Source organism: Ochotona curzoniae, unplaced genomic scaffold (assembly GCF_017591425.1).
Source record: "Ochotona curzoniae isolate NIBS_2020 unplaced genomic scaffold, NIBS_Ocur_1.0 contig_1274, whole genome shotgun sequence".
Classification (NCBI taxonomy): domain Eukaryota; kingdom Metazoa; phylum Chordata; class Mammalia; order Lagomorpha; family Ochotonidae; genus Ochotona; species Ochotona curzoniae.
In genome coordinates this window covers 26,074,259-26,087,811 of record NW_024465023.1, presented here as the reverse complement: position 1 = coordinate 26,087,811, position 13,553 = coordinate 26,074,259, and the positions used below count along the sequence as shown (strand labels likewise).

Sequence of the window (13,553 nt, the reverse complement as noted above, 5' to 3'; positions counted from 1 at the left end):
TTCTTCCCCATCCAGCAGGATGAAGAAAACACATTTACTGCGGGCGGGGGTCTGAGGGCCTGCAAACAACTGAGGGCCAGCGCCTGGGCCAGGACACACACCGAAAGGCGGTAGGTCTCCGGGGAGGCCCCCGGGGGGAGGCCGCGGCCCAAGAGCCATGGTGGGGGGCAGCCCGGCCGCCTGCCTCTCCGTGGGGTCGACCGACCGCGGCCCCGCGCGGGCTTTACGGCCGAGGCGGTGGCTGCGGCGCGTGTGGCAGCGGGAGGGAGCGCGGAGGAGGTGGAAAGAAGGGGGGCGCTGTCACGGAGACTCAGGCCGCCCGAGACCCCGCCGCAACGAGGCCAGTGGGCTCCCCGGGCGCCGGGCGTGAGCGCTGCCGACCCGGGGCGCCAGGGGGACCCTCCGGGCGGAGGAGGGGGCCCATCTACCCTTCCGCATTTTCCTGGGTCTCTCTCCCGGGCGGTGACGTGACGTGCTGACGGCGGGCCCGTGCCGGGGAGCTGGGCCGCTTTTTGTCAGCTCCGAGCTCGGCCCCTCCTCCCTCCCTCCGCCCGCCCCACCAGCCGGAGCCCGGCCCAGTGCTCCAGAGAAAGGCCGGCCTGCAGCACCCGCCACCGTCGGCAACCGTCTGCACGCCAGTCCGGTGAGTCCCGGGGTGCCGCGGCGGCCGTGGGGCCTAGTGAGCTCGAGGCGGCCTGGTCTTGGCCTGGTCGGCGGCCCGCAAGGCGCCCTCCCGCGCTAGGCCGGGCGGCGTGGCGTACGGCGCCAAGCAGGCCCCGAGGAGGCCGCAGTTAGGCCCGGGGAGGAGCCCGGCTGCCCCGAGCGGCGGCAGAGGCGCGCTCTGTTAGCGGGCGGGGGTTGGGGGAGGGTCGCCCGGCGGTCCGTGAGGCGACTGAGGGCCGCCGATCGGCGTCGCGGCCGACGCGGGACACTGAGCGGGGGTGAGGCCTGGCGAGGAGGCGAAGGCTGCAGGCGTGAGGTGAAGGCCGCAGGCCGGCCGGGCCGATTTTCGCTATGTAAATATCGGAGGAGGGGGGGAGGGACGGGGGACAAGATGGCGGCGGCTCGGGCGCTTGCTGCAGGGGACGACTGACGGGGTTGCCGGGAGGGGGAGCCGCCATCTTGAAGGCGGCGTCTTGAGAAAAAATTCCGCTACAGCCCGTGAGGGGGGGTGGGAGAGCGGGCGGCGGCGGCGCCGGTGACGGGCACCGGAGGCCTTTGCGCAGTGGCGTGAGCACGCGGAGGGGCGTGCTCGCTCCCCACGGCGGCCATTGCCCTGGCCGCCATGATGAGTTCTCGGGCTCTAGGCGCTTGGCGGCAGCGCCACCTTCCTGCCCTGCCTCCCGCAGCCCCGTGACTGGCTGTTGTTTCCGCTGCGTTTAAGCTGAGCTGCTGCAGGCGGTCGGCGCCGCCGCTCGGGCGCCAGACCTTGTCGCCCCTCAGCATCCCGTGCCCCGCACCTTTTTTTCCCCGAGTTTGCCTCACCGGGAGGGCTGCTGCAGCCGTTGGCAGCCCCCAGGCACTCTTAACGTTTCCCCAAGGCAGATGGGACCCCGGGAAATTTATTGTGGTTGGAGTGTGACGTGGCTTTTAGGGTGTTCTCAGTGCGGTTGTTTTCCTCCACTCATTGCCTTCTCGTGTGTCTGAGTAGAAAATAAAAATGGGTGGGAAAGTTCCCACCAGTCTTCTGTCCAATAGGGAGAAAGTATGAGTTGCACAAAACGAAAGCGGAAGGATAAGACTCGCAGGGAGGGAGGCATTTGCTGGCGTTTGTGTGGAAACAACTTTTCTTGAAAAGCTGCGCTTAAGCCGCCAGTGATCTGTAGTAATTTTCTGTCTCTGAGGAATAAGAAGAGGACAAAGTGTTATTCTTGAGCAAAAAAACGTGGTGAGGTACTGGCTCATTTTTCATGATTTCTCACGGCATTTCTGATTTTTTTTTTTTTTTTTTTGGATTCGAAGTTTTGTGGTGGCGTTGCATCTCCTAAAGTAGGTTTGGTTGCAGCGTAGAACTTTCCTGCTCACTCGGAGCCCCGTGTTAGCGAAGCGCTGTGCTGGGTGCTGGTCCGAGAGCGCGGGGGTTCTGATGCTGCCGCCAGGCAGCGGGTGGCTCCCTTGTTCAGAGGTAGATGACTCAAGGTGAGAGGCGCGGGAAAGGTGCAAGCGATGACTGGCTTTTGCATTTGGAGTCCCGGGAAAGGCTTCCTGAAGAAAGTGGTGTTTGGAGGTTCCCAAAGCGGATTTAGGTAGTGGCGTTAGGGCGTTTCAAGGGTGAAGCGTCTTCAGAAAACCGCAAGTATTCGATTTGGCTGGAGAGGGAGGTGGAGGGGAGCGCTAGGAATCCGGGCGAGGAGAGGTAGGTTGGCGAAGCGCTGGCTTGCTGAGTGGAAGGCTTTTCCCTCGGGGGACGCGGCAGGGGATCCCTCACTGGCAGAGCCGAGCCACATCTGAGCCGTGTTCTGTAGCCGCTTGGCACCTCCGCTGCGCTCAGGCAAGTTTCCAGAGTTGAGAAATTGGGAGAGTAGCGCGTTCATCAGTTTTCGCCACAAGAGTGATTACGAGAGCCTTGAGAAGTTAAGCAAATCGTACTGTTTTTTTGAGCGATCGGTCTCTGCTGGACAGCTACTTCTTGTTTTCTGACCTAATTTCTCATGCCATATAATCTTCTGATCACATGCTATAATTTTTATGGTAAATAAATAAGGAGTGGTTTATAACATTTCATTTGCTATAGCTGAAAATGACAGGACTAGTGCCGTGGGTTAGTTGATGAAAATGAGAAATGAACTTGTAAAAGTATTCCTATGGTAATATTTTAAGAAGTCACTTTTGAAAAGTAGGTTGGAAGAGCCGTTGTTTGAAAGGCAGTGGCTTTCAGATGCCCTTTTGCATCCCTGTTCTTCCCCCTGGTGAAAGTAACCCCCGTTTTGTTTGCCAGGGTAACCAAGGCCGTTGGCTAAGCCAAGCCTTCCTTCTTGGGTTTTGATTAATATTTGGCTGCTGTAGCACATGTGGGGTTTGTTTCCTAGGATTTTATGCTATAAGCCTATAGGTAGCATAGATACTCACTTTCTGCGTTTCCCTTTCCGGATTGCAACAGGTTAGTCAGCCATGCTTAGTGGGAGGACCAGCATGCCCATGTGACTCCTTATCACAAAGGGCTCTGGTTTAAAACATTGTGTTTTCACAGTGCGGCAGGAGACCAGCTGGAGGCTGGAGACAAGTCGCAAGGTAGGCTGAGGTGGTTGAGATGCTTGCGGGTACATGCAAACTTGGAAGACGCACTTACTTTTATATTTTGACAGCTGAGAAAGACAAAGAAGAGCTGTAAAGAAGCTCTTTTTGAAAGGTTTAAAGAAGAAGCTGTTCTTTTTGATAGTTAACTTGACTGAGAGAGACAAAGAGATGGGAAGAGAACAGCATATTGGGGTCACTCTCCAAATGGCTGGGCCAGGAGCCAGAAATTCCATCCTGGTTCGAGCACTTGGGCCGTACTCTCCTGTCTTACCAGGATTTTTTTTTTAAAGATTTATTTTTTATTACAAAGTCAGATACACAGAGAGGAGAGACAGAGAGGAAGAACACTCCACAAGCAGCCGCAACGGCCGGAGCTGAGCCGATCTGGAGCCAGGAGTCTCCTCCAGGTCTCCCACGCAGGTGCAGGGTCCCAAGGCTTTGGGCCGTCCTGGAGTACTCTCCCAGGCCACAAGCAGGGAGCTGGGTGGGAAAATAGGGCCGCCGGGATATGAACCGGTACGCAGGGTGCCTGCAAGGCGAGGACTTTAGCCGCTAGGTTACTGTGCTGGGCTGGGAAGCAGGCATTCTAAGGGGTGAGCTGACTACTCTCCCCAAACTTAGCACACCTCCTAAATTAAGGATTTTCCAATGGGGAGATTATCCTAGGTTATCCAAAAGGTTCAATTAACAGGAAGGTGAATCAGAAGCAGAACTAGGGCTTGTGGGCACCCCAGGTGATGGCTTAATGCGCTGTGCCACAGTGCCTGCCCCAGAAGCTGTTGTTTGTAAAGTACACACCAACAGTGGGTGTTGATGAAGATTAAGTTAGATTCAAGTTGTCCAGTTAAGAAGATAGACTAGTTTTCGTATATTGAATTCTTTTGCCTAAAAGGGTAGGTTTTGGTAATCTGGAAACCTGATGGAGCACTTTATTACCCAGTCATCTTGCATGAATGAAGTGTTTGTTAGCTTTTAATTTGTTTCTTTTTTGGATAAATACAAAAAATATGCCTGGAAATGCTTGCGAATTTTTGTTACATATTGCCTTTTGTGATTGCTTACTCTAGCTCCATTAAGACTTCTATTGTCCTTGATAATCTTTTGGATTGTTTATATACACTGGCACTTCCACACTTTCTTTTGCACTCTTGAACAACTCAACCAGTTCTTGAAATTGCAGCTGATTATGTGATCTAGTTAACTGGGAAGGGTCCGTGGCTGGAGCCCTGCAGCGCTTCCTGGCATTTTTTCCTTTGCCTTGGGCGCTGTGGCCTGCCTCCTTCTGGCCAAGGACTGTGGGTGCTGTGTCTCGTGCCCCATTAGCCACAGCCACAGCCACTTGGCTGCTGCCTTTGTCTCTTCTTGCACTTTGCCTACGTTTGCCCATCTTAAGAAAAACCTCACCTGTCTTGCTCACCTCTTACTCTTAAAATTATTTTATTTTTAAAATTGGTGTTAATATTTAACATAAAGCCGAGGGGGATAGAGACCCAGGTGGGCCACAAAATGGGTTGGAGTGGATGTGTGGAGAAGGAGAAACCCCTGGGCGCACTGGTTCTTGCTATTGGACTGGACGTGTGTCAGGGAACCATCACTTCCCCTTTGTAAGATTTATTTTACTTGAAAAACAGAGCTCAGAAGAGAGATCTTCATCTTCTGATTCATTCCTCAAATTGCAGAGCAGGGCTAGTCTAAAGGGAGGAACCAGAACCTCTTCAGGGTTTCCTCACATGGATGCGGGCCCCAGCATCTGAGCCATCCTGCGTGCCATTTGGGAGTGGTGGTGGCGAGGGGGGTGCATCAGAAGTGGAGCTGTTGGGACTTGAACTGGTATCCGTGTGGAATGCTGATGGCGCGGGCGGAGGTTTAGCTTGCTACACCATAGCATCAGCCTTGAAAATCTTTTTTTGTAACTGCCAAACATGAATGCTATTTTCTGTTAATGACCCCATCATTTCTCCAGGCTATTTCCTACTTCTCCATGTTGTGGAGCAGGGTAGACATCTTTGCTTGAATGATGTATTTACATTTTATTCTTTTTTCTTAAACTATGAGTATAAAGACAGTTTCTCACTCATCTTTGCTCTTGAGTAGTACTTGGTACATGGTCACTGTCAAATGCAATTATTGGGTGCAGAGAATTTCAGGTCGTTGAATAATATCCAAATACTCAAAATGAGCGTTCTAGTTAATATGGGTGTTTTGGTCAAGGAACACATAGATTACGTCATTATTAGGGCCCCAGGGGCCGAGTGCACATGGTTTGTCAGATTGGCATATGACCAGGTTGTTCTTATTCTTGTCAGATTATTTTTCCAAACATTTTCTAAAACAGTTATTATTATTATTATTATTATTTACTTAAAGGGAAGTATAGTTAAAGGAAACTCTGAAGCCTTTAAGTATGTACACTTAAGACCTTTAAAAATGTATTCTGCAGTGGCGTGACAAACTAAGCCTCCACCTGCAGTGCCAGATCCAGTATGGGTGCCCATTTGAATCCCAGCTGCTTCACTTTTCATCCAGCTCTCTGCTTGTGGTCTGGGAAAGCAGCATAGGATGGCCCTAGGCCTTGGGCCCCTGCACCCATGTGGGAGACCAGGAAGAAGCTCCTGGCTCTGGACCAACTTACCTCTGGCAGTTGCAGCCATTTGAGGAATGAACCAGTAGCTTGAAGACCTTGTTCTCTTTATGCCTCTTCCCTCCCTCCCTCCCTTTCTGTAACTCTGCTTTTCCAATTAAAATAAATAACTTTAAGAAAAAGGTTCTAAGGAAATATTTTAAAATTCTGGAAAAGCAAATATCATGCAGATCTAAAGGTTTTAATAATTTAGCTGCATTTTCTTTTTGGTTTACTTATAAAATCTCATTGATCCAGTGCAGGGGTGGGGAACCTTTTTTCTGTCAAGGGCCACTTAGGTATTTATAACATTTGCAACCCATACAAGATTACCAGTTGAAAAATTAGCCTGCTATGGATTTATTGAATTTGGAGTTCTCCTGTGGTTGCCTTTGCAAGGCCAGACTGAATGATTTTGCTGTACCTTACATGGCTTGTAAGCCAGATGTTGGCCTGCTCAGGAGTTAAAGGGCGCCCCCACCAGCCTATTCCTTTCTATTTTCAGTGGAAGTAACCATATCTTAATATTTCTACCAAACTGAGGCAGGATGAAGCATTGCTTTGTGTGGGTATTATTCTTTTACGCCATCTTGAAATGTAATGTTCCTTGGTGTGTTTTAACTTTATGTGAGTGATTATGATACTGTGTGTGTAGTTTTAAAATATTGTGTTCATTTAATGTATTTTGGAGATTGATGCATGTTGTATGGGGAGATAGTTCTGTGATTGTTGAGTGTACTGTAGATAATCAAGTTTCTTGAGGGTTCATGAGAGCAAAACTATTTTCGTGGGGCTGGCACAATGGTATAGCATGTTGACTCTCTGCTTGTGGTGCCAGCGTCTTGTATGGCTGCTGGTTTGGGTCCTGGCTACTCCACTTCTTATCCAGCTCCCTGATGATGTGCCTGGGAAAGCAACAGATGATGCATGTGTCTGGGTCACCTGCACCTGCATGGGAGATCCAAAAGAAGCTCCAGGCTCCTGGCTTCAGATCAGCTCAGCTCTGGCCTTTGTGGCCATTTGGGAAGTGAACCAGTGGATGGGAGATATTGCTTGTGCTCACTTGCTCTTGCTGCGTCTTCCTGTGTCTCCTTCTCTGCTTTTGTAAATCTACCTTTCAAATAAACATTACAAGTCTTTTTAAAGATATCTGTTTTCATATTACTATTATTTTCCATTTTTGCCCACATTCTCTTCTATACAGAGGCTGTATCATACATGCTGTCATAACAGATCAAAAGCAGAAACAGTGAGATCTATGTCTGTTCTCCATTAAACCAGATAGTAAAGTGATTTGCAAAAATGTTAAACAGTGCTGCTCTTTTCACTAATTATTTTTGCTGTGAAAAAAATTTAAAAAGCTTACGTGTCTACGCACTGGGCTTATTCTATGGATTAATGCATGTTTTTTCAATGTCACAGTTTCTGGCACAAAAAACTGCAATATAAGAACCATATAACTTTTTTTTTTAATTAAAAACTTGTGGCATGTTTATTTTAAGAGCTTAAAGTAGTCCTCAGACCAAGAAGTTTGAACATTACTAATCTAGTTCTGTCGTTTCATACTGGGGTTTGTTTCTCTGTTCCTTCATGACGGGATCACTAGGCTAGTTGGAGTTTTCAGCAGTTTCAGATAATGCTGCTGGGAAAATTGCTATACAGGGTTCTTTCAGGATTATTTTAGAATACTACATTGAAGAAGCATTGTCAATTTTATAGGGAATTGCCAAGTGCCATATTATGTTTTTTGGGCATGTCTCTCTTTAGATCTCTGCCAAAAGATTAAATTTTGCCATTTTTTTTTCCAACTTGGTATAAATGATAGCTCATTGTTGTTTGCATTTTATGTTTCCTTGTTAATTGCTTTTTAAAAATATTTATTTTTTATTTGAAAGGCTGAGTTAGAAAGAGAAGGAGAAAAAGAGAGCTCTTGCATCCTTTGGTTCATTCCCCAAATGGCCACAATGGCTGGAACTGAGCCTATCAGGAGCTAGGAGCCTCCTCCAGGTTTCCCATGTGGGTGCAGGATACCAAGGACTAAGTCATCCTCTGGTGCTTTCTCAGGCCATAGCAGGGAGCTGGATTGAAAGTGGAGCAGCTGGCACTCTTTAACAGGTGCCCATATGGGATGCTGGCACGGAAGGTGGGGGCTTAACCTATTATGTCACATTGCTGGCCCTCATTGTGCATTTCTTAGATTACTAGTGAGATTGACCTTTTTCTTCCATATATTTATTAGCCATTTGCATTTTCTGTGTCTTGCACGTGTGTATCCTTGGTCCTTTTTGCTTAATGGTTTATGAATATTTTCATATTCTGCATACCAGAGATTGGTGATTATATATAATGAAAAGAATTTTCAGATTAATCTGTGGATTAGTTTTTTAGCTTACCTTATGGAATTTTTTATATGATTTCTTTGTGTAATCTAAGGAATTTTACTCATTCACTTAGAATGTTTTGTAATGAACAGGATTGACAAATTATTAAGATTAGTGGCAATGCTTTATTAACATGGGTGAGCTGCTTTACATAACTGAAAGCTAGTTTGAAAGGATGTACATTTCCTAAAGTCGTGCTGGTCTGGTAATTTGGCACAGTGTGCCGAACATAACTCATTATTACAACTAGATTGAGATTGCATTTTGTTTGACAATTCCTTATTTGAGCAAGAAAAATATGGTCTTAAGGAGTGTTTTGGGCATGTGTTGTGCAGAGGGCTAAAGTTCCCATGTCAGGGTTATAGTTTGAATCCCAGCTACTCTATTCTCCCATCCAAGTACTAACCAGACCCGACTCTGCTTAGCTTCCAAGATCAGAGTGTTGAGGGTGGAATGGCCGTAGACCCAGCTACTCCGTTCTGATGCAGTTTCCTGCTAATGTGTCTGGGTAGGCAGGAGGTGATGCTCACGTACTTTAGTTCCTGTTAACCCATATGGGAAACCCGGATGGAGTCCCTGGCTCATGGTTTCTGCCTATTTCAGATCTGTGGTCATTTAGTGAGTTAACCAGCAGGTGGAAGGATGTCATTTTTTTCTTGATCCACCTTTCAAAAAAATCAGTAAATCTTTTTTTAGATATATTTTTATTGGAAAGTTAGATATACAGAGAGGAGGAGAGATAGAAAGATCTTCCGTCCGGTGATTCACTCCCCAAGTGACTGCAATGGCCAGAGCTGAGCCAATCCAAAGCCAGGAGCCAGTAACTCCCTCCAGGTCTCCCATGTGAGTGCAGAGTCCCAAGGCTTTGGGCCGTCCTCGACTACCTTCCCAGGCCACAAGCAGGGAGCTGGATGGGAAGCAGGGCCACCAGGATTAGAACCAGTGCCCATATGGGATCCTGGCACTTGCAAGGCTAGAACTTTAGCCTCTAGGCTAGTGCGCCAGGCCCCAAGATGTTTTTTACCTTTAAATTTTTCTGATGAGAAAAAAGAAAGGAAACTAATCAGTGAAAATAATGATTTGTTGACCAGTTACTACTCACCTAATCAAGATATAGTGAGTAGGTACTTTCTGTGTAAGTGTAAATATCTGTTAGGAAATGTATAGGTCGTAGAAGATGCTGGACTTTGGTAGCTTTGCTTAATATTGTACAGTCTCCTGAAAGTTGGGCAACTGCTGAAGTGTTTTGAATAGGATAGTGCCATGATGAGAGTAGTGCTTTGGTAGGATTAATCTCCAATATTTCAGGAATCCTCAGTACTTGGCACCAGCTCTCACTGGTATAGAGTTCCGAATCATTTGTTGTGGGTGTGGCATAAAGGAGCAAGACCAGTTAAGAGAGGCTATTTTCATCCCACAGGGACTGAGAAAGCTGAGAGGGAGTGGTGCCTGGGAATAACATGAAAAGGCCAGATTCCTGGGAAGTTATGTGATAGTGATAAGATTTGGTCACCCTTTTGTATCTAACCAGGGATAAAGAAAAAGAATATAATAGGTCAGAGAATCAGTGAAAGTGTCAGGTATATGGATGTAGTGTCAGTATATGGATTTGGGAGTTGTCTTTCTGTATGTAGTAGTTGAAGCCATCATAATAAAAATAAATCAAAAGAGAACAGGCTAAATATACAACCCCGGGGAAGACTCTAGTAAGGGGGAGAAAATGCAGGGTAGCAAGCAGTTACCATGGTAGGAAAAGAATTAGAATGTTGCTTCTTTAAACAGAACAAGGAGAAGACTTGGCAATTGAGGAAATTGGGGCTGGCACCGAGGCCAGGTAGGTTAGACTCCCACATGTGACACGAGTATCCCATATGGACACCACTTTGGGTTTTGGCTGTTCTACTTCTGATCCAGCTCCCTGCTAATGTGCCTGGGAAGATAGATGATTTTGTGTTTATGGTTTCAGAATATCAGAGTTAAGACTATGATATTGTGCTCAAAGATGAATTAATTTCTACCATTTTATAGCTAGACCAGTCAGCAGTGGCCAGGAGAGTATAAATAACACTCTGGGGTTTTATTTCTCTGAATCAGAGGGTTTAGTTAAGAGAGGTCATTGTTAAGTTAGACAGAAATCCCAAAAAGGGTGTTTACTATAATTATGCGCTTTTGACTTTTACCCTTGTTCACCTTACTGGTTGAAAAATAACAGTACATAAATGTGGAGAAGTCATACGAAAATCATGCAGAAATTGCCTTTCCCCCACCCAGTACATTATATAGTTAAGTTGAACTTTTTTTTTTAATCTATTTTTATTGAAAAGGCAGATTTACAGAGAAAAGGAGAGACAGAGAGGATGATCTGTCTGCTGGTTCATCCCCCAAATGACCACAGTGGTCGGAGCTTAGTCAATACAAAGCCGGGAGCCAGAAGCCTCTTCTGGGTCTCCCATGTGGGTGCAGGCTCCCAAGGCTTTGGGTTGTCCTCCACTGCTTTCCCAGGCCACAAGCAGGGAGCTGGATGGGAAGTGGAGCAGCTGAGACAGGAACCAGCACCCATATGGAATATTGGTGCTTGGAGATGGTTAATTAGCCAGTTGAGCCATTGCACTGCCCCTGATTTGAACTTTTTTGAAAAAGGATTTTATTTATTTGAAAGACATAGCAAGAGTGAGAGAGAGATTGATCTTCCATCTTCTAATTAATTACCCAAATAGCCACAATAGTCAGATTTGGGTCAGGCCAAGAACTCTATATCTGGGTCTTCTATATGGGAGTGGTAGGGGCCCATGCATTCTGCATCTTCTGTTGCTTTTTCAGCTACATCTGCAGGGAGTTGGATCTGAAGCTGGGTAGCTGGGACTGGAACCAGTACTCCCATAGGGGATGCAGGCAGTGATTGCACCACAATACCAGCCACTTAAGTTGAACTTAAACCATTTTCCCTTTGTGAGAGCATGTAGTATATGGACTGAGAAGAAAGAATTCTGGACATGGGATCAGTGTTGCTGCAGTTGGTTAAGCTGCTGCTTGTAGTGCCACCATCCCATATGGGAATGGCAGTTCAAATCCTTGATGCTCCATTTTGGATCCACGTCCCTGCTTCTGTGCCTGAGAATGCAACAGATGTGGCTCAAGTACTTGGGCCGCTGCCACCCATGTGGGAGATCTGAATGGAGTTCCAGGCTCTTGGCTTAGACCTGGTTATTGCAGCCTTTTGGGGAATATAGCAGTGGATGGAAGATCTCTTTCTTAGCCCTTTCCTCCACTGCTCCTTTCCACTCCACCATTGTGCCTTTCAGATAAATAAATACATTTTTAAGGGAAAAAAGTTGCAGATCCTAGAAATATTTTCTGTTTTGATCTGAGTGGTGATTACAAAGGTTTTTGTTTGTGTCCAAATTCGTTAAGATAGGCATGCTTTGAAGTGTGTAAAGGGAGAGTTGACCTGATTAATCTGCCTTGCTTCGTCATACATGCCCAGTTACATCAGCCAAGTTCCCTTTTATTCTAGATAGCTGTGTTTTTTATAGATGTTTACTGTAACATAATTTGTGTCTCAAAAATGCAAATGTATTTTTGATATATAAATCACTAATATTTGGCTTCCCTTTCATCTCTATTTAGGATCTGTGACTGATGAGAATTAAAGGCCATGGATGAAGATGGACTTGAATTACAACCACAAGAGCCAAACTCGTTTTTTGATGCGACAGGTATATTACTTGTGCTGTTCTCTTTCCATCTACTGTGATTGGAGTTGGTTATCATGTGGGCGGATTGCTTGACTCTCAAACTCACAGTCACACTTAGATACCTTGTTCTCTTACCAATCTAGAAAGGTTAAAGTGAACTTATTATTTATTATTCCCCACTTTAAAAAATGTGTCTCCTTCACAACCATCATATATTGATCATCTGTAATATAAAATTTACAATGATTCAAAATCCACAAGTTTCCAAGTGCTGAAATAACACCTGAAATAGATAATTTCTTATCTTGACCTCACATGATAGGTGGTAGTCAAAAGATATATACTAAAAGCATTGTGTAATTTTATCTTCAGGCTGTGTACATGAAGTATAAATGAATTTCATGTTTAGACTTTGATTCCATTCCCAAGATGCCTCAAGATACCCACTTACCCAACGTGTATGCAGATATTCAAGCATCTTAGAAAATTAAAAATCTAAAACATTTGTGCTCTCAAGCATTTTGAAAAAGGGACACTCAAACTGTAACAACAGCAGCATTTGCAAAATTTTCCTTGTTCAGTTTTCATTTCGCCCAGTTATTCCACTAAGTCCTGTTGGCTCTTCCTTTAAACTATTCGTTGTGTATATCTGCTCCTCCTTATTCTGCTTTCACACAGACAGGTTCTGCCATTTTCTCTTAGCAATAACTGTATTATTTTCCTTGGCTTTAGTTCTCTTACATAGTCCTGTTGCAGAGTTCATAAAGTACCACATGATCATATCATTTCTCTGTTCTCCGTTAACCAGCAGATAAGTGTAATTCCAACTTCTTCGACATTCTGACCTCATCCTACTTTTATTACCCACTTTCTCACAAGTTTCTAAAAGGAGCCTTCTGCTTGTGGAAGATGGACTCTTGTTATTCCTCTCAAGTGTTCAAGGAAAATTGCATTCATAACTCCTAAAAACAGAAAAAGATAGTATTCGGGATTTCAGGTTATCCATGGTCCTAATTACATAACATTTTAAGCTGATGGCATTTGATTTTATAATACAAAATAGCTTTTTACATCATACTAGTATTGTTATACATAAAATGTGTTGTTTTCAGTGGACTTTCAATGATCAGATTGCTTTATTTTAAATAGAAATTTACTAGGAAAGTAAATATTAGTGATTTTTACTTTTCAGATTTTCTTAGCTTCTAGATTCTGTGTGTCAGTGCGCGAATGCGAATGTGTGTGTATGTTGATAATCTCTGAATTAGTAATTTCAGTTTGATAATGATAAATGCAAAACTTAAAATTCTTTCTTCATTGGAACATGAAATAATATGTGTGCTTAAAAGAGAGAATAGGGTCTTTGAAGAAAAAATATATTTAATGCAACAAGCAAGCTTGAATCATGGGCAAAGTGGTATATAAAAGGGCTTTCACATATTAGTCCTGATCATTAACACTTAGGTATTTGTTTATCTTTGAGCAAGTCACTTAATCTGGCAGGGCCTCTGTTTTCATGTCATAATAATAATGAAACCTCTTATTACAATTTTTTAGAACACATCCCATACATTCCCATTTGATCATCACCACAGTCCTGTAAGGTATGCGTGGCAGATA

General features: G+C 45.2%; 1 protein-coding gene across 4 annotated transcripts in view; it reads left to right on the top strand.

Annotated features, from left to right (window-relative positions):
- Positions 1 to 454: 454 nt before the first annotated feature.
- The window catches only part of ZFX (zinc finger protein X-linked), a 41,593-nt gene continuing 28,494 nt past the window's right edge, over positions 455 to 13,553 (top strand). For 2 of the 4 annotated variants that reach the window (XM_041000183.1, XM_041000182.1), the window contains exons 1-2: positions 459 to 643; positions 11,866 to 11,954. In XM_041000183.1, the coding sequence (XP_040856117.1) occupies positions 11,894 to 11,954 (61 nt within the window). In that variant the 5' untranslated portion in view covers positions 459 to 643; positions 11,866 to 11,893. Of the gene's footprint in view, positions 644 to 11,865; positions 11,955 to 13,553 lie in introns of all 4 variants that reach the window. The other 2 variants (XM_041000194.1, XM_041000185.1) reach the window with 2 other exon arrangements.